The sequence below is a fragment of the Argopecten irradians genome, chromosome 10, assembly GCF_041381155.1.
Source record: "Argopecten irradians isolate NY chromosome 10, Ai_NY, whole genome shotgun sequence".
Classification (NCBI taxonomy): domain Eukaryota; kingdom Metazoa; phylum Mollusca; class Bivalvia; order Pectinida; family Pectinidae; genus Argopecten; species Argopecten irradians.
The window spans coordinates 11,852,306-11,874,327 of record NC_091143.1 but is presented as its reverse complement, the minus strand read 5'-3'; the positions used below and the strand labels follow the sequence as shown (position 1 = coordinate 11,874,327).

The following is a 22,022-nucleotide window of genomic DNA, read 5'->3' as shown; positions in this document are numbered from 1 at the left end:
TTTTTACATTAGCTTTGCCGATGCACTTCGCATGATACCAAGAATTAATGCAAAATAATTAAAATAATGTGAAATATGTTATTGAACATTTGATAAAACAATTCTTTCTTTCTTTCTTTCTTTCTTTCTTTCTTTCTTTCTTTCTTTATTTTCTTTCTTCCTTTCTTTCTTTCTAATAGTAATAAAAACAATGTAATGATTCAGAAAAAAAAAATACAATATATTTAATGAATAAGTCTCCTTATATATACATGCTGGTGATGACACTAGATATAGCATTTGAACTTGTTAACGACAACAAACAATTGTCAGATGTTTCTAAATTGGGAAAGACCGCGAGTTTATGAGAGAACGGAGGACGAACCGACGAAAGAAGGGGTGAGGATGGAACTAGAGTGGAATATATCTATCTAATCTTAAGAAAAGGAAACCGCCAATCTAATTATCGAGACTCGCCAGTTGTCCTTGATTTGAACTCGAGTGATCTGCTATCTTCAACATGTCATGATTTGATTTTGACCAAGTTTATCTAGATCTTGTGGTCAATTCGGTCATTGCACTTTCACTTCAAGCCATAATTCTCATATCTCGAATTTTCTTCTAAACCGCTTAAATTTGATAAGGAAAAAAATTGAAACAGTTGAGTAAAAACATATATAATATTGAATGTAGTAATTATGTAAAGATTATGCTTTCCACTGATCAGAAAATTTATCTTTTATTTTGAATTATAAACATGAATCATTGGACCTCTAAACCTTTTCGAAATATGAAACACGCCTTGTTAGCCCCTTTTTATCAATAACTCGGTAGACTGGATGACATCGTATCTAAAATTGGCTATAGAGGCTTTCAAATTACTTGAAATCGACAGCACCCTAATGCTAACGCATTGTTATAAACCGAACAATGCAATCTGACAATAGCGATGCAGACGAGGTGATAAACCCGAACGTCAATCGACAAAGGTGGAATTCTCGTCATTGTGCCTACCTGAGCGAGATGTTAAACTTTAAAACTATTCAACATAAACCGTTTTTTTTAGATGTAAACCAAAAGATAGGTGCAAATTATAATTCTTTTGAAGAAAATAGTAATACATAAAACATTTTTTTCCATGCGATAATTTCAATAGAACTCTAGGCTAGGCAATGAATTTTTTCCCCTATAAGGGGTTGGACAAATATTGTAACAAAGGTTTCTCAACTGATTTAGTTAATGTAAATGCTCATCTAACCACAGAAAAAAGTCTACTCGAATCCCTGCATGGCAATGCCTCGTTTTCGACACAAATCCAAGATGGCAGCCGTTAAGTCTGATCAACTTTTGGTATGCTCATAATTCTGGAAGTAAGCGACCTATAGATATGTTTGAGGTGTCAATTTTGATGGAATTGGCGATGGCGGATCGATCGTTTGGTAACAATAATAGAGTGATAAGAAATCAACTGAAGCGGTTAGGCTCAATATCAACATCAAAATATTCCACTTTCGGCGTATTTTTTTTACTAGATTCTAGTCATTCGGTATTTTTTGCAGTTATCTCTCTTCGTTTTGCAGCCTTGTTTCGTCATGAAAAGCTAAATATGAAATATTCATGTATTCACAAACCATATAATTGTTGATTTATTCTCGTTTCAGAATTATAAATGAGTAATTATGTTGTCACAACCTACTTGTATACTGTGTGGTGAAGTGATATCTGACGGAGACTTTCAATCTGTTAGACGAAAAGGTCTCGCGACAATCAATGAATACACCGAAAAATATAACGGACTAAATCCGGAATCACCTTTGCCAATGAATGTCTTTGATGAAAACAAAAAATTAAGCGTACATACTGAATGTCGGAAAAAGCATACCAATCTCAAACGGTACGGACAGAAAAGAAAACATGATGAACTCCAGCATTCAGCAAAAAACTTCGATCGGAGGTTACACCATTTTCATTCCGAACTGACTGCTATCATTGTGGCAAATATGTTGATAAGGAAAAGGCTAGACGTTGTCCTAAACACCCTGAATATGAGTTCAGTCATGTGATGGTGTTAAACGTACAGAAAACGTTTCTGGAACGCTATGCAAATCGGGCAGATGAATGGGCAAAGCAGTTTAAAGATAGACTTTTTTGTATCCACGACTTACCGACAGAAGAATCTATATACCATCGAAGATGCTTCCAGTTATTCATGACATCGCGTCATTTGGATTCCCAATTTGTAAAAGAGGAGCTGGTGATGGTGAAGGGTATTCCAGGAAGTCACTCCAACGCCAACTGTACGCACATTATGGTGACAGAGTTTCCATCACATCATCAAAGCAGAGGCCACTCATCGCGACGCTCAACTCGAACTTAAAGCAGATCATTCAAGATGCACACACTAAGATGAAAAAATGATTCAGATGATATAGACGAGCTTATAAAAATTGTAGGCAACTACATACGGAATGACATTAAAAATGCTGACAAACATAAGGACGTCTATCCGGATGCTTCGGATATGAAGTCTATGTATCACAACCTAGCCATCATGCCTCCGTCGGTTCGTCTACTTCTACAGACAATAATCAAGGGTAAAACAGCCGATCTGAAGTGTGCATCAATTGGTCAAGCGATCATGAGCGCCACGTGTCCCATGGCCTTTTTATCTCCGTTACAAGTCGGTTTGAACGTCACATTAGAACATTAGAAGTATTGACACCGCGACCTGATTGATCTGCTATTCAATTTGGGTTTCTGTTTATCCTACCAAGAGGCAAATTTATACAAAGAGAATGCAGCTGTGACAAATGGTATAGAAGTAGGCGACTTGGATGATTTATTGCTGCACCTCATTGCAGATAACGTTGACCACAATACAAAGACGCTGGATGGTGAGGATGTCGTTCACATGATGGGTCAGATGGGTGCCATCACACCTGCCACACTAAGCCATACGGTGATCCAAAGAGAAAAAGTTTCTCTTGAAGATATCCGAAATATGGGACAACATAAGAAAGTATTCCAAAGAGATCCTAAAGCAGTTCCCGCATTTATGAATGGACTATTCCCTGTTAGGAGAAGTGATGGTGTATGGTCAGACATATTCACAGATCTCTTCATCGATCAAGTGCTAATGGCTGGTGTAAAGTCAACAGGAGGTCTTACGTGCGGTCGTGTCCTCGCTGAAAGCACTCGTCTTTTTTTCTACTCTCCAGACCGGTATGCGCTGAGGTCAGTCAATCAATCTTCGAGATAGCAGGAATCTCTGTGAATAAAGGAGATGGACATCGTGATTTATCGAAAACGCGAATTGGACGCGATATGCCTGACATACAGAAGTTGCTGGAGGTGTTCGTTGAACGGAAGCAATTTAGTAAACAAACAGACAAATTTGAAAGCCTTTCCACTGGGTTGGTTGGAAATGAATCGGTCAATGCAGCCGATGCTAAACGCGTTGGTGATCAGATCCTGCATTCCATGGTCGGATATTCGGTCGCAAAGTACAAATTCCCCAAAAGAATCAAGTGAAAACATTGGCTTCTGCTATCCATGTAAAAACAGCATCTGGTGAGAGAATAGAAATGGAGCCTCAACGTCTGTATCAGCGTCTCCTCATCATAGGTATGAACGATGCCTCCCGGAACTCTTCAAATATGAGCTGTGTTCATTCTCTCCCTCTCTCTTCGACAAACAGATGTATATGCGTATTGGTGACAAAGTCCAACTTTTACGCCATCTTCTCAAACTGGCACCGTCATGCATTACCCTGGATATGATCGACATGAGCTTACAGTTTGTCCTTGACGGAGGTGGATTGCTGCGCAAGTTCTCGTGGCCAAAGAACTCTACCTATGAGGAGATCTGTGCTATGTACACCCGGTATGTTCGAGACAGCTATACATGCCTGTGTTGTATTCGATGGATACCATGGTCCAGCACTAAAGACGAGGTCAACCGTCGACGGAAAGGAAATGACATTGGCGCTCCCGTCTCGGTATCCCCCGAGATGCGACTTACCATGAGCAAGAAAGCATTCCTCGCAAACGGGGCTAACAAACAAGCCTTCATCAACCTCCTCGCAGAATAACTAACCGACGCGGGTTTTTAGGTTCAACACGCGATAGGTGGTGCAGACTATAAAATATGTAAAGTAGCATGATTGTTTGCGACAACGAAGTCAACCGACGTCATCGCCGATGATACCGACGTGCTCCAACTGTTGGTGTATCACGTAGATGCTTCTGACGAAAGTGAAAATTTGTACATGATTACGACAAAACAGACGATCTGTATCACTACCCTGAAGAAAAAACTCGATCCTCTTCTTACATATTCCCTTCTGTTCCTTCACGCCTTCAGTGGTTGTGATACCACTTCGCGACCCTATGGAGTAGGAAAAGCGACAGTATGTACAAAATATGAAGCACTACAACACTCGGCATCCGCTTTGGTCTCTCCATCATCTTCAAAGGACCAAATTGCGAAATCAGGAATAGACGCTATGCTAGTTATCTATGGCACCTCAGCAACAGAAAGTCTAACGGATGCCCGGGTTGTGAAGTTCCAGCAGAAGGAAGCAACATCTACTGGTTTCGTCCCACCAGAGAAACTTCCACCGACCAACGATGCTGCCATCCTGCACAGTTATCGGGCTTATCACCAGGTGCATGTTTGGCAGGGACATGACCTTAATCCAGAAGATTGGGGTTGGACAAAATCTTCTGACGGTCTACATCCAATCTGGATGACTCAATCTGCTGCACTGGAGAAGCTCCTCACTATTATCAGGTGCAACTGTAGTGGAAAATGCAACAAAAAGGTATGCACCTGTTGCAAAAATGGCTTCCTGTGTACTCTAGCGTGCGGACAAGGACAATGTAAGGGCATCACGTGTCTAAATGTTCCTCCCTCAGAGAGCTGTGATGATGACGATATTGATCACAGTGATGAAAGAAATGAATAAAACTGGTTAGAACAGATAACTGAACTAAGGAATTAACCGAATACTGCTGTCGTAAGAACAGAAAACTGAACTGTTGAACGTTACAATCATTGTGCAGTCTCTTATTATGTTTTCAATGTACAATTAAACCTATTTGTTAATATTGAATAAGGTGTTTATCTCTTTATATGTGAACATCACAAAATTCTTGAGGTCAAAAGATTTGTTGGCTGCTTTTACTATTATTTGGAATAGTTATGTATACAAATAGTCACTTTTAATTGCCTTACTTGAACATATTTATTTCTGGCGAGAAAACCATCGCAATTCATGACAATATGATCCATCTCAACCACCAAATCAGCCTCAAAACTATTTTCTCCGGCATATATTGCCCTTGGAAGTGTATCCAATAGATTCAGCATCCCAAAATCAATTGAAATAGACACCTCAATTGTATCTCTAGGTTTGATACTTTTCAAATTATGGCCATTACCGTATTTGAAGCCATGTAGTGGCGGCCATCTTAGATTTTGATAGAAAACGAGGTGTTGCCCTGGCGGGATTCGAGTAGACTTTTTTTTGGCGAAGTATACCTTCCCTGAACATAATTCAGTTGATAAACCTTTGTTACAATTTTTGCCAAACCTAAGTTGTTTATTACCTAGCCTGCTCGCCCATATGCAGTATAAGGTGCAAAATAAACAGAGGAAAGCCCATATCAAACACCAATGACGATGAATATAAGTCATTAATTTGAATTGACGCAAAATACAAGCCAAGATTGTATTTTTATGATAAACAAACTACTTGCTGTCATAGCCACACAATATGCATCTGAAACGACCCTCATTCATCCCAACAAAGAATCTGACATCCTAAACTTATAACAGATGATCTCATCGTATTAAATCATCGTAATCTCATCGTAATTTCCAAATAAGGCAACATCTTTGCCCTTATATGGCTACGACATGTATACTGCTACCTATATTATTTTTACCTGGATCCAGCAGGCTTGCCCTGTCCGAAGTAGTGTATCATATGAATTTCGTTCGAGTTAATCCTACGTATATGATGTCCATTGGTATAGAATACAGACCATTCTGTACTGGAGACGTGGAAATCAAAATTGGAGACTATAACATGGAATAACTCTAATTGGAATATGGAAAGAGTTTAGTAACCATAACTGTTGACAACTGATGGTAATGATGATATAATCATGATAGAATGAAGACGATGATGACGATGATGATGATGATGCTGTTGCTGTTGGTGGTGATGTTGATTATTCTTATATTTTTTAAGTCAATGATTATCTTAAGTTTCCGGTCTCTGTTGTAAAACGATATTTTGAAAATAAACAATTTGCTGCACAAAGCCTTAAATTTTGTACTGTGTTGTACATGCCATTGTACTATTTTACCTGTCATGTCTTAAAGGGCCACTACCTTTCCGAAACGGCTTTTAATTTTTGAAATAGGAATGTAAAACGAGATCAATAATTTTGTAGAGTCGCAGAAGTTATTAACTATGCGTTTACTAGCACACTTATCATCACCTTCAGAACTGTTTAATTAGAATAAATAAATTGTTAATTTTCATAACGCGGGTCGTTTTATGTTTCCCGCCGTCGTGCTAAATGCCGCGCGGTAGTTGACTATCACTGCGCCAGACGGCAAAACAGCGAAATGAATCTCCACTGTTATCGTACATTAGACAGGAAATCTTACATATGTTTGGTGTTATAACCTCATCTTAAGCCATCGATATATATTTTCTTTTGTTATTAATGTTTTTAAGAAACCTTTAAATTTTGCTCCGGAAAGGTAGTGGGCCTTTAAAGGTTGATATATGCATGCTCTCTTGTTGTACAGTATGTATTTAGTGTGATTGTTTTAACGTCCTATCAACCGACAAAGTCATTGAAGGACTGTCAGCTTTAAGCGCTGGACGAAAGCTGAAGTATCCGTAACAAAACCACCGACTTACGGTTGGTTAATACCTGGCAACTGCCCCATAATAACTAGAACTCACGACCCAGAACGCGAAGACGTGTGGGACAGTAATATATCGAGACACACGGCACCTTGGTCCCATTGTTATACAAATCTGTGTATCCGAGAGACGTAAAAAGAATTTGAATTTTCCAAGTGCAGGTTCTTTGTTGTACATACAGTGTATCCGAGAGAAATAAGAGAACTAAAAGAATTTGAATTTTCGTTTTCCACCTGCAATTTTCCAGTATACTGTTTACGTATGACCCAGGGTGCTTGAAATCATTGCCTAAATGGTCTATAAACACTGTCTGTAACTATCTGCGACGGACATTACACCTTCGGTCTCTCTCACTATTTAAGACGTGAGTTTGAACTATCAAAAGTGCTTTACATGCGTAATGCAGCAAATAAAACGGAACAATGTAAGGTTTCACATCACGACAAAAGAAACATTTTCTCATAAATAAGACTTGAACCAGCACGATACTAAGTAAGTGAATTTAATCAAATTCAATTGGAAATAAATCTTGCTACTTCTATTCAAGAATGTTTATATTTTCTTGGGCAGACCACGCAAAACGTAGGTATATGCAGAACACCCATGAAATTCACAAAGGAAATCGATCTTGCAGAGTTGACACCACTTCTTTACCGTATCTATTTCTTTAGTTCCTTTCATGTCTTAAATACATTATAGTCCTAAGTATATACAAACGATCAGATGACCGTTTAGGTACATGCGGCCTCTTGATTATTAAAAAAGGTCCCTGAAAATCAACCATATTAATTGAATTAACTATATAATTATATATTTTGCAGTATTTTCACAGTAGGGTTCTCCCACCATATATCTAATTATTTAGATTTTAAACACAAACTTACGTCACATCATATTTAGCAGAAGCAACGAGTTGATATCGCAACATACATTTTTTAAGTTAACAAAATTATCATTATTTATACAAGTGAGTTATTGTCTAATACCGGTATGTGCATAATGCGTGATAGTTATCTCATATTGTTAATTGCATTCTCATATTAACAGTTTTCGTTTTGTTAAAAAACGGAAGTGTATTTAAAAAGGGAATAATATTTTACTATCACAGCTCACAACCAGGATACATCATAAAAAGGACATTTATCTCACTCTTACAAACAGGACATGAATTCGCCTCAAGGATGTTCATCTCTTCAGCTCTACAAATACACTTTCAAATCTCGGCCATAACCGGAACGAGAACGCTACGCTCCACGAATTAATCTACAGATATATCAACCGTGTTAAAGAACTATCATATCTATTTTCAAGATGGAACCATAATAATGAACAGTAACATAACGATATAGATATTTTATGCTACAATGTCGCAATTGACGGTTCTCCAGTTGTCAATTAAACATCAAGTTAATTTGCAATTTGCATTGTGTCTACTTTATTATATTCTCCAATATTTAATAGGTACACGTGCATGTGCGAGCATGTGGCGTAGCTACATACTGCTTTACAATCAGTGATATTTTCTTCATTTTGTCAAATACTTGTACTACTTGCATACAAAATGACAAGACATCATGTCTCTGTTTTTGGTTGATGCCGTTAAAGATAAGATTTAGTGACCAGCATCCAATAATATTTTAATATAATGTAGCCTTTATAATATGATAAATAGGGAACATGTACATATAAACATATATTTGATATGCTTCGATTTTCCGCCACTCTCATTGGCTGATACACTGTCACGTGGAGGGAGATATTTAGCATATCGACTCGATGTTTCCGTTTTTAGAAAGCATATTGACTCGATGTTTCGATTTTTAGAAACACCGAGTCAATAATCCCTATTGTGACGTCGAATCCTAGTCGATAATTCCTATTGTGACATCTATCCCAAGTCAATATTGCGATTATGACGTCACAATAGCCTGACGTCGGGTTCTTCCGAAAGGTGAAGTCGAGCCATACTCCACGCATTTCAATATTGTTTAGCACAAAGCAAACATTTAAAATAATAATCATATCAAATATAAACTGTGAATTAAGAACCTTTGTTTCGGTTCATATGGTGTTATATTGCCCTTGTAGAATTTCAAATAATGACCTCGGGCTACGCCCTCGGTCATTATTTATTCTACTCGGGTAATATAAAACCATATGGACCTCAACAAAGGTCTATAATTGATATGTAGTTCAAATACATAATTGGCTACGTGCTCAGAAATAACGATTGATTTTATGGTTGTAGACATTTAATGGGATAACGTACAAAACGTCACGAAATACATGACAATGAAAGGAAATTTGAAATTAACATAAATGATCTGATGTTTTCATAATAATTTCACTGATCACTGCGATATATAAATCTTATATATATACTTAACTTTCGCATATATGTATATCTAAATAATCATTATCTATATAAGACGTGATTTTAACGATACAGACTATAATTCCATTGTTTAGCTAATAACGTTAAAAGTGTTTAATTATTTTAACTTCCTATATATAAATGTATTCAAAACCTACAGGAGGAACAAGGATCCGGTAACATTCGGCATAAATAGAGGATCTTACATGAGTGACTTTGTGGTATGGAGTTTATCAAACGAGTTCAAAAATTTGATACGCCACGATCCTTTATGGGAGTTGCATATTAAATTATTTAACGAGTTTGATAAATTTCATATCACATAGTCACAAGTGTAAGATTCTATTTATCACATAACTTTTATTAATAGAAATATAAGCAAAATTTTAATTTTCAGATGTGACGTTTCCGTCTACTGAAACAATCATGCTACGTCACACAGATATTTTGAAGTCAAATCTATATGTGACGTCATAAAAGTGTTATTACACATGTGGATTACGATATTTATGACATGGTCGTATGACATGTCAGGACGGACCAGTTATGTTATAAAACAGTTTCCATGCAGTCTACATAACCTTTGCCTCATAACTACGTCCAGTTAAATGCAAATACATGTATCCTAAAACTTAATTGATTAAATATGTGTTCATCAGCGGCTAATGAGACATCAAAGAGTGTCACATCTTTGCATGACTACACTATCGGTTACAAATGCATTCAGCAAACGACAATATGATATCAAATCCATGACATCACATGGTCAACTATGAATAAGGAACATCTAGTAGACCGTTAATACCAGTGTTAAATTAATTCTGTAAGTGGATCAGCAGCTATCTTTGACGGATCAGATCATGGGATTTTATCTTATAAAACTAGAACCGTTCAGATTGAATAACCCATTATTTGCATGTAAAGGTCAAGATCAATAATCATGCATAATGGCGGTTTAGATGTTTTGTTTCTGTGTTTTTTGTTTTGTTTTGTTTTTATACCTCCTAATTATATTCAAAAGCCAGTTGAATGGGAACTGTAATGAGAAAGCATCATAAGCTGCAAATTCACACCCAAGAACACATGGTATCCATCAATCGAATTGAAAGTTGCAGCAAACAAATACAGTTCCAAATGATATAGTGTAATGATGAAATTTATGGTGACAATATTCATTGGTAAAATTTGCACTGTAAGCACATGCGATATGGCCAATAAGAAACATATGCCTTCCTCAATGAATGTCTTTGTTCCTTAAGAGACAATGCTCTTTAACACATATAAATAACTTTTAGATACTTGATACTCTATCGTGTGTGTAATGTTACAAAAAGACGTGCTTTCGCGTAACACGGCTCTACACAAGTCTTACATAATTTGCATTGCCCTTCTAATTCACTTTCATGTCGTACAATGTCCCTGAAAGACGCCATGTCTCCTAGTTATAAACACTTACCGTGAATCGGCCGTGTGATAAGCATCATTCACCACGTAGATTTCGTGTTTAGCTGGCTTCATGTCTGTATTGTGTGTCTGTCTGTGTTAGTTCTTAGCTATATACACCTGTCAGCAACTGACATCAGGTGTGCTAGCTCCCAAAACTGATGTCGCTCTAACCCGAGCCAACGTCACACCGTCAAACCTTTATACTTTATACAAGACGAACCGTTAATGTAAACACAGTCAATATAGATCAAGGTACATCACCTATGTTAATTTTTACGACCTTGTTAGATTTAATGTTTATCTTATGTAAAAATACTGCAAAGAAAGTATTTAAATAGTATGTTGATAAAACCTATGTATATGATCCAAAATAAATATAGTTAAGATGATAAATATTTGACTTTTTCTTGAAGGGATGCTCATTATGTCTGTGGATGATATGACGGCGTCTCTCAGGTAGGTCCATGAATTGTAAATACGTATGTTTTCACGTTTGAGATGAAGTGTGTTTCAAACAAACCAAGGAGGTTGATATTCAGAGATTAAATATTTTCGTACATGCTACTGCTAAGTGATATTAAAACCATTCATATCGTATGATTTGAAATCTTTACCCATTGACTGCTCGGTCACCATTGTAAATGTTGATTGATTGAGCTTATCTTCCTTGTAATAGCTGAAGTCATTTAAGGACGGCCCTGAACCGGGACATGCATGTTTTTCATGCTGAGATACTAAATACTGCATTAAAAAGGGCGAAATGCAATAATTATTAGAACTGAGTTACTAATTACTACATATGAAAGCAATCAACAGCTCAAAATCAGTAAAATGCATGAAGATTTTATTTTTTTTATATTTTGTTGATGTTTATCACATTTCTTTTCATAAAAATATTAACGGTACAAAACTGTTGTTTTCTACTTTCCTAACATAATAATCATAAATACATTGTATTATCCAACAGGTGATTAAAGAATCGTAATAGGGAAAATCATGTTAAATGTTTACCTATTAAACTTAAGGCATTATTTGCGTCATTGGAAATTACGTTAATTAAAACAATATATAATAAAAACGTATTTCCGCAACCCAAACAACTTTAAGGAAATAAATGACCGATTTATTCTTAGAAATATGATGAACTCAGTGCACTCCGACACTGACGTGTCCAAAACAATACTTCATGCATGACGTAGATACAGGTTTACCTAACAGAGTAACTATACACATAGATTAGGTATAATTATAAAATGTATAAAGACAATACCTTTGCAGATACTGTTAACTTAAAAAACCACCCAGACATTATGATAATGAATAATAGTTAAGTAATTAATAAGCGAATCAATACAATAAATACAAAAGTCCTAAAAAGCTCAAATTTCGGGTTACTTTGTAACCTGAAATATTGTGTAGAAGCTATGTATTTTTCTTGGTTGCTGTAGAATCACGATAATAAAATAATAGCGATATATGTTATAAATGATATTTTCACTATTTATCCATCAGCTGTCCGCGAATATTTTTATCCGTGAAATCAATTAAAAATTACACACTAATTTCATGTAACACAGCAGTATTATAGTTTATATACTAATGCCAATTTTTAAAGTCTTTCCAAAAAACAATATGTTTTATATATAAATTTTATCTATTTTACATCGATTACGAAACATGTTATACAACTTATGCAAATTACTCTCGATGGCCCGGATGTAAGCGCGCGAGGGATCATAGAAGTGAGGAATTCCGGAGTGCCCGGAAAAAACCCACGTGATCGGGCAGGTGACCCCTAACTTTTCCACGTCCCTTCCGTGGATCGAACTTCGGCCGGCTAGGACTTAACCACTTCATCATCCGATAACCCTAAAATATGTTTGATGGCGTTTATTCGTCAATTTCTTTGTTATTGAATGCGATTATTTTAAAATGATACATTTTTATAACGTAAATTGAAACATTAACTTATTTTAACGGATACGCAGAATGTGTTTTTTTGTTTGTTTTTACATGTATATAGTGACAGTTTAATAAAATGCAAAACTGACACGCGGAATACCACAGGTAAGAACAGCTTAATTACTTCAATTGCTTTTACACTGCTATGGTTAGCGACTTATACATGGTATTGTTGGAAAAAATGTAATTAATTATAAAAAGAGTCATTACGACACACGGACAAAGAAATCCTACAGATAAAAATATATATTTTTTATTATCAAATTCTCTTCATCAACACATTTTTATTGTCATGACCGACTTATGATTTATGAAAAGGAAATCTTGACATTTATGACGATTTGAAATCGAAACCAAACATTAAGAGAATGATGTCGGATCTAAATATTAAATAGTAAGGCGTATTCGTTTTTAAACTAAATATCCAAAATTGATACAGGTGTATTCGTTAAGGTTGACCTGTGTGTGACAGATGATAATTATGCTCTGAATCTGTCATTTGTTTCTCTTATTTTTTTCAAATCCTAAGTTATGGCATTCTACACTAGCAAATGTCTGATGAAACCATAAAAGATAAAATACATGTATGCTTTAGATCTCCTTACGATGTTTAAAACCTGTTTCTCTGCTATAGTCCCGAAGCATACATTATATTCAGACAAATTATATATCTCTTTTAACCTTTTGGTTTAATGCTATCATAGTTCATATACACAAATACCTGCATGTAAGTTATATACTTTCTTATAAGAATATCGAAACTATAATGTTCAACATCATCCACTGCAGTTCATACTTAACTATATTGCAAAAATGTTGTCCAAACATGTAAATAATTGTTTCGATAAAAAACCCACCGTAATTTTAAAGACTTTTTCATGAAACGCGTTTTAGACCAAGAGTCTATTTTCTCACTCTCAACTAATGTTTTTTTACGAGCATTCCAGTAAACCGATATAGAATTTCACACCCGATTCAATGTCAGCGAAACTTGTAACTGGTATCAAGGGTATTATCTCTACTTGTGAAGATATTATCAATGCAAATGGAAACTGACACTTGAGTTTATTATTTGTAGGAAAGTCTTTGCATTGCATTAATTGAATAATGGGTCAAATGTATAGTAAAGCACTACAATTGAAATTTAAACATTCTATCCATGCCAGTTAACAAGTTACTACCGGTCGGCCAATTGTAGGAAAGTTTTGAATTGCATGCATTCATAATGGGTCAACTGTAGACATAGTAACGCACCGCCAATACAGTTTAAACAGCCAGGCTAGTAAACAAATTACGATACTCTTTCCCTCCTTGTTGTATATTCCACGAGCATATTGGATGCGTTTCTCTTATTTCAATCATACTTTTGGGGCTAAAATCGACAGATACATGTACTCATTTGACATATACATGTACCTAGGGTCAAAACAAGTTTGTTGATTTTGGTGTACTCTAAATATCGTTGACCTATAAGTACTTAGGTTCTCTTTTCATATTTTATTTATTAAGCATATTGAGACCGTGTTCCGATGACCGAAATAGAAATTAAAAACCTATTGACTTTGACACCTTGAAGCAGTTTTTTTCCCAAATCTCATCCAGTAAGATCATATATGAGTTATCTTCATTATGAAGACAAAAATAAAACATTACAGAGGGAACAGAAGAAGTTGATCTTCATAGGTCTAAATTGCGAAATTTAATTATTGTGAAAAAAATGCGTTCGGCATGAAGATGTGAAATTACGTGACCGCGAAAATAAGTTGGTTTGCAGTATACGGATAATCTATAAGGATGAAAAAATGAAGATGTCACCTTGAACACACATCATGAAATATTCCCAAATCTACATCAAACAAAATTTCCTGATAATTTCCCAATACCAACCGCAATACTTTCAACCAGTATTTCTCAAGCTAAATCTGTCAATTCCTTGTGTTGATCATTTTTATCTAAGTAAATTATATTGGTCATAATATTGGTATTAATGGAAAGGCCTTGCATAGAAAATCAGATGTACTGCACTAGATAAAATAGCTATTCAGTGTATAATGATATAACTTTACGAAAGGTAACACCATTGATTTCCATAACGAATCTTGAATTTTTGCATTACGTCATTCATTATTTTATATTAACATTATAATTTAAGATATGATATATTGCAATAATTAAAATTCAAAGACTATTTCACCTTTATGTGTCATTCGTTGTTCTTATTGTTTTCTTTTTTTCTTTGCATCGCTTCGAATAAAGTACCAAGCTTTGATTCTAAAGTTACCATTTTTGGGCGCCATTATGAAAACATATTTGTTACGTTTTTAAACTCCTTTTATAATTAATTGTCCTGGATGAACCATTTTGTTGTCTTCTCAAATATTTCACCTATTTACAAAGTGGCATGTTTGGAGACATCCAAAATAGACATCTAGGTGAAGGCTAATTAAAAATATATCAACAAGTCGTTAATTCGATCGTTCCAGTTCAGATTTAAGAGGCTATTGACCTTGTCTCCCGGATCGAGTTTCATATATCCTTCTATGTCTCGTTCAATAATCTTTTACAGGAGTCATTTCCATCATAGAAAACTTCAACAAGTGCACGACAAAACATGAGCAGATAGTATGTTAATGACAATACTACAAATGCAAACATCTGTCCACCACAATCATTGAGATAGTAACGACTACGGTGTACTATTTAAACTTAAAACATGGCTATGGTGTCATTGTTTGTTGTCGCCAGTGCTTTATTTAGACAGTTAGTTAGTCATGTTTTAGGTAAGAGAAACACCACAAACTGTAGATTATTCATGATAATGAACAATGCACAACCCACGGACCTCGAATTGTCCATTTTCTAAACTAATCTACAGTTTTCGGTGTTTCTTTTATACATACCAAGATAAACAGAAAAAAATCAGAATTGTACGTAGGTGATAGAGGAAGAGCATTTAAAGCTTAACTATCTCACAGATAGTCTTCATATTATATTTGGAAATAGAATGTGTTTTCTATGAAACTAGAAGTCGGCCATGATAATTTCAAACGTTTGTAAACTGAATAACTCAACCACATTGGTAAAACTTTTTGTTGTCATCATTGGTCTGGACATTAGCGGGTACAAAGAAAACCCAGGCTTAATTCGGTCTATACTCATGATGTATTCCATCTTGTTTGGTAAAAAACCCCACCAATATATGGTAATGAGTTAATGAAAAAGACTAAGGTTCCTTTGGTCATTTTCTTAAAAAACATAATTTCATACTCTATGTCCACACTAAAATAACAAAATTTGAATTAAACAAAATACAAAATACAAGAAAAATAAATACATTTTAATGTACATTTTTTGTAAATATCCTTTCGTTTAACAATGTTGGGAGTTGAAATACATTGTAAAACTAACGTATTTAAATTGAATGTATTAATCTGAACGAAATATCACAAAATTGACTGCAATACCAACAATAACTGACGAAGTTTGTGTTATGAATATAAAATAGATCACACTTCGTCAGTACATGCTGTTTTTGCAGTAATTAATGATACTTCGATCAGATATATAATATATAAACTATTTGGTAGTGGAATATTTCACTGACATACTTTTTAACTGGTATTATCTTGTTCTCATTTTATTTTTAGAATGTCCCTTTAAAATATTTTAATAGAATATACAGACAACGGAAATCAATTTTGGATTTTGTAGTCCTAGCACTATAACCATTTACATATCATTGATATGTTGTCATTTTACGTAATTCGATAATATACAGCTGTTTACATTATAAATGGCGCCAGTCAATGTTTCTCCATTATTATTTTAGGGCCGCGGTGGCCAAGTGGTTAAGATGTCCCGACATATTACCACAAGTTCTGGGATGCGGGTCCGAATCCTATGTGGGGCAGTTGCCAGGTACTGACCGCTGGCCGGTGGTTTTTCTCCGGGTACTCCGGCTTTCCTCCACCAACAAACCTGGCACGTCCTTACATGACCCTGGCTGTTAATAGGACGTAAAACTAAACAAACCAAATTATTAGAACAGTAATTATCCTCACAATTGTGGTTATTACTTTTTAAGATTAAAAAAAATACCAAATATTTAAAACCAATAAAGGTATATATCACCAGATTTTGTTTGTGTAAAATTTACCTAAGATTCAAAAGCAATAAACGGTATATTTGGCCATTGAAAGTAAGCTTATTATCTTACTATCTGTGTATATAATAATCAGAGTTCTTTACCAAGTTCAATGTCAGCTAGACCTACATCATAAAATCAAGGGGGTTTTAAAACTTTGAGTATGATTAAATAACCATATAAGTTAATCTGTTTTCTGTTCTGTCTTTTAATGTTATTCAAAGAAACGTTAGAATATGATATAGCGCCATGACTAAAATTTAAAATCCGGTCCGCGTATACGTCTCATCCATTGTAACTATTGTTTTGGCCTTTGCTATTTCTCGAAACGTCTCAACCTTTGCTTCTCAAGCTACTTTTCTATGTGTTGGTTGCCTCGCGACCCATACATTCTAATCTAAACCTATTTGTAAAGTTAAGAGTACTCTTCTTATAATCCGCTGACCTTACTATACCCTTTCTGGTCAATCAAGGTAAATTCACACGATTGTCAGAGGTCAGAAAGGCTATTGACCACGTTTACTCGATCCAGTTTCCATATATGCAATGAAGATAGAAAAACTGTGACATTAATGTGTATAATTAATATTTCACACTACATGATACAATGAAATACGTTTAAACCACGATTCCAATAATTTGGAAATGGATTAATTTCCCTAATCAATACGCAACGTCACGATAACGTCGGGGTATGGTCCATTCTGGAATCTTTACATTGATGATTCCGAATTCTAAGTGTTTCTTATGCTGTATACCTTTATGCTCTTATCCCTTATGTTACACAAAAACAAACAATAATGTGTCATTATTACGTGTAGAATATAGATGTATGGATATAAAATTTAACTGTTTCCCTGTTATAGAAATTGGGTCACACGCTGCATTTGTACACGTGTATATACAAATGTAGCTTTTTCATCAACACATGTTTGTTTGTCACTTAACAATAGTTTCGTCAGACCGGAACGACACGTCTTGAATATGGGATTTTCTATCAAGGTTACACTATTCTATAAATAGACATCTTACACCTTTAAATCTGTTATCGGAATGCATTCTTTCTGCTTGCTTGTCCACAATTCATGCCCTTTTGACCCCCTTCAAATGTACTTGGAATCCACAACAATAGACAAAATTCCCATAGCGATAAGATGACCTGAGTGTTGAAAATAAAATATTTCAGTATTTCTCACGTGTTGATAATAATAAATATTGACAAATAATGAGTACTTACCTTTGTATTTTTACGTTAACCTCCATTCTTACCATAAGTTTGATGATATATGATTATGCTCCAAGTTAAAGCAATATAAGCACATTCGTCAATGGAATCGGTCGTGAATGAAAGTCCGTACCTTTGACGCTAGGTATGGCCCCGTGTTTTGAACGCCGGTTCCGTAGATTAGATATGACCCTTCAGTGCCCACACCTGTCACCGAAAGACTTACCTTCACGTTCACATGTGTCTTTGTGGTTTTAATTTTAATGTAACCTGATCGGTGCAATGAAGCATGACCGTAATAACGATATCATAGTTTATAGCATTAATGTTAACACTACCTGGCAACACTGAAAGTGATACTATTGTTTGTTTTTTAATTGCCACGGGGATAATTATTCAAAATTACAAGATAGGTTCTCAAGTGATGCTGTCTTAAACCATTTGAAATTAAATTGTGTTCTGACAAAATGAGCTGTAAAATGTTATGGGCTGCTGTACGTGTAATTTTACTTTAATTATAATGACACAGATATTGTGAAGACAATATCACTGGCCTATATTTACTTTCAATGCGAAAACATCCCCTAAATAATAGGGATCAGGGTTTGAAGATTTAGTTTCCTTTTGTACCAAACTAATCTTGGATCTGTAAACTCGAGGTATGCATGACATGTTCTGTAATCTGATATGACAAATAAAGCTTTTAGAGACAAACTCATGAATCTATAATTAATTTTTATTTGTATTCATACTAAATCTAACTCTCTGTTTGGCAGATTATTATTCTTAATATACTTTGAAGAAAAATAATCGAGAATGGCGCGAAAATCCGATGTAATCATGACGTCACAATAGAGACGTCGATGTTGCTTATTGATTTAGAAAAATAATCCATTAGAAAATCATGGAAATCGTATGCTTAAACATATTTTATGTCATCAAGTAGTTTGAATGATTACCTATGTTCATTGATTTAACTACTTTTAACTTCATCGGGTTATGAAATAAATTTTGTTTTCAAACTTTTGTGAGAATCCGCAACGCAGTTTCGCACAGTTTTAGCTTTAAGTTAAAAAATAGTGACATCAATGCTTAAATACAGAACATTAATTTTATTTTATTATTTGAAAACTAAAGCTGTTTTGTCAATGCTCAGATATGATATGTGTATCAAATTGTGTTATTCTCAATTGAATTAGGCTTCATCCATACGAAACAACCAATAAGAACATCTGACGAATAAAATATGCAGAAGGTATTGACTATGAACAAGATTCTCCGAGGAAAATGTATAACGTTCCATATCGACTATCAACACTAATCTTAAGGGTTACAATTTAGAATTTCACATGCTAATATCCGAACAGCTCACTCTTATCTCTGTGGTTTGGAGCTATTGATTAAGGTACATTGTATATTGTACGAAAGAAAGAAAATTCTTCAACTCATAAGGAAACGAACTGAATGACACTTTTTCCTTATTTTAATTATTATCGTATGTTAATTATTATTCAACAGATAAATGTATATGTGATGTTCATTCTGCTTTCCGAAATACGCTGTCACATGAGATGTTTGATGTATAGAAATGTCCGTGTGCTTTCCTGGTTGCAATGAAGCTATGAAAATAAAAAAATAAAAAAGCAACGACGGACTTTGTTTGATACATGACTGTTCTAATTGTTTTCATGAATATTTCACCCCCAAAATTATCTGACAGCTCCAAACAGCCAAAATGCTCACAAATATTTAGTTTTATACAGTATTGATAATTATTTTAAACAGAAACCATAATATAGATATACATTATATTGCATACATACACGAGTTGCTTTTATTATATCAAATAGTATTCGGATAGGTCCATTACGATAATACATATTTTTTTATCTAATTGATTTGATACTTTTGAAAATGTAAGACTATGGTGTAGATATCACAACGGAATTTCCGGTAGTTGTAATATTTTCCTTGTCCTGGTATAAAATCCAAAGACGTTGATTAATTGTTCAAATACGAATTTATTAAATCACTTTTCTATGAGTCGGAAGGCGATTTCCGGAGTGTCCGAAAATCGACCCGTAGAGACCGAGCTCTAGATCCTAACTGATGACAAAATATGAGACATGGAATTAAATGTACAATTGATACAATGGGTGACACCTGGCATGTATATGACTCTATTATGACTGGTCGGTACTCGGACAGGTGAGATAATTAGCTTATCTATTGTCTGAGTCGTAAGTGTCATAGTACTAGTAAGACCAGACGGGATAATTAACTTCAAAGGGTAGATGAGCTATAAAAATACAATGGATAAATTACAGTAAACCATATGTTATATATAGAGTAATTAACTGAAACAGAGTGAATAGATACATGTACAAAATGTAGCTTTAAAATATCATGTCACAAGAACAAAATAAAGTAAGGAAAGTTTGTGGAAATCAAATTAAATGATACTGAATTAAAATTTTAACCAATGTTCAAAAGATACATAATGTAGCACTTATATCATAAAATTCTTCATGATATAGACATAAACATAACCCTGACATATTTCGTACGTCAATTTACGTATTTAGTTTAATATTTGATTTTGATTTCTGAATTAAATGATATTTTATAAAGGTGTGACCCTAACGTTACTTTGAAATAGCATTATATATATATATTTTAAGAAGATCGATTAACTTTTTTTCTTTAATTGTGACTTCTAATAAACACTGTATCAAATTGTAAAGCACATTGTACTTTAGAATACAATCAAACCAGTATAAAGATAACCGTTTAGGAAGGTTGTGATTGTATTGATATTTTATGAATATTTTTTCTCGCAATACTATAAGACTTTTGAAACCTTTATTCAAAGTGAAACCAGACAACAAGGTTATTTGGTGCAGATAGCGTCTCGGTCCATTAATCACCCGTGTTTGTTGTGTATTGTCAATAGTAACAGTACATAGTTTCGTGATCAATGTCAAAAACAAATTTACACGACTCGTTGTCCATTCATTCATGTTCACACGTAGATAATTTCAACACAAAACGGGATTCTAGGCAAACACAGCACAATTCTATTCAAACTCCGGATGATAAAAAAATGCTTTCGGGCCATTTATGCGCTTGTGTGCGCTCTGCGTTATGCAAATCTTTGGCGTAACTAGCCGAGCTTTATTAAACGATCGACTGACAACCATTGTGGAATATCATGGTACTAATGTACTCCTGTCAATATATAGGAATCGGATTTCTATAGAAGCGAACAAAGGATTTTATTCACTCGTTGTATGTTTTACCGTAACGTGGGGGAGGTAGGTCGAGAGTTGGGGGCGTGCAATATACGTTTCAATGTGAATATTAGCCTCGTCATGATTCAATCAATAAACATGAATGGACATAGTTAAGTATTCTGTTTGACACTCATATACCCCTCTTTCATGCCAAGAAGAACTGTATAAAAGACATGCAAAATACTGCAAAATGATAAAAGGTCTGCATGATACTGCATTTTATATATTTCTTATGGCATAAATCATAGCCTTGAATTGCGTTGTGATGAGTATTCGGTATTTGAATATTAAAGAGTTATTCGCCCTTGTGCGTATGTACTGATTGTTACGCCATTGGTCTTTGAGCAACACGTCATGTTTTCTGAGCGAAAATTACGCACATTGTAATTTTCGCTCTTGAAATAACAACGTCACAGTCAATACCTTCCGCAAAGAACGTAACTATGCTTATAAAGAAGTGATTTTATTGGTCCCCAAAGGTTCGTTATAACCATGTTTTACTGTCTAAATATACATAAAATAAAAGAATATGCTTTGTCTCAATAACTTGTTCAATTTTGCGATATCTGCGATTTCAAAACAATTTTGTGATATCTGTGATATCAAAACAATTTTGTGATATCCGTGATTTCAAACAATGTTATGATATCTGT

At 34.7% G+C, this 22,022-nt stretch overlaps 1 protein-coding gene across 1 annotated transcript in view; it reads right to left on the bottom strand.

Moving 5' to 3' along the window:
* LOC138333129 (solute carrier family 23 member 1-like) overlaps window positions 1-10,923 on the bottom strand; it is a 64,031-nt gene extending 53,108 nt beyond the window's left edge. The window contains exon 1 of the mRNA XM_069281272.1: window positions 10,756-10,923. Coding sequence (XP_069137373.1) covers window positions 10,756-10,817 — 62 coding nt within the window. The 5' untranslated portion in view covers window positions 10,818-10,923. The remainder of the gene's footprint in view (window positions 1-10,755) is intronic.
* Window positions 10,924-22,022: the final 11,099 nt, after the last annotated feature.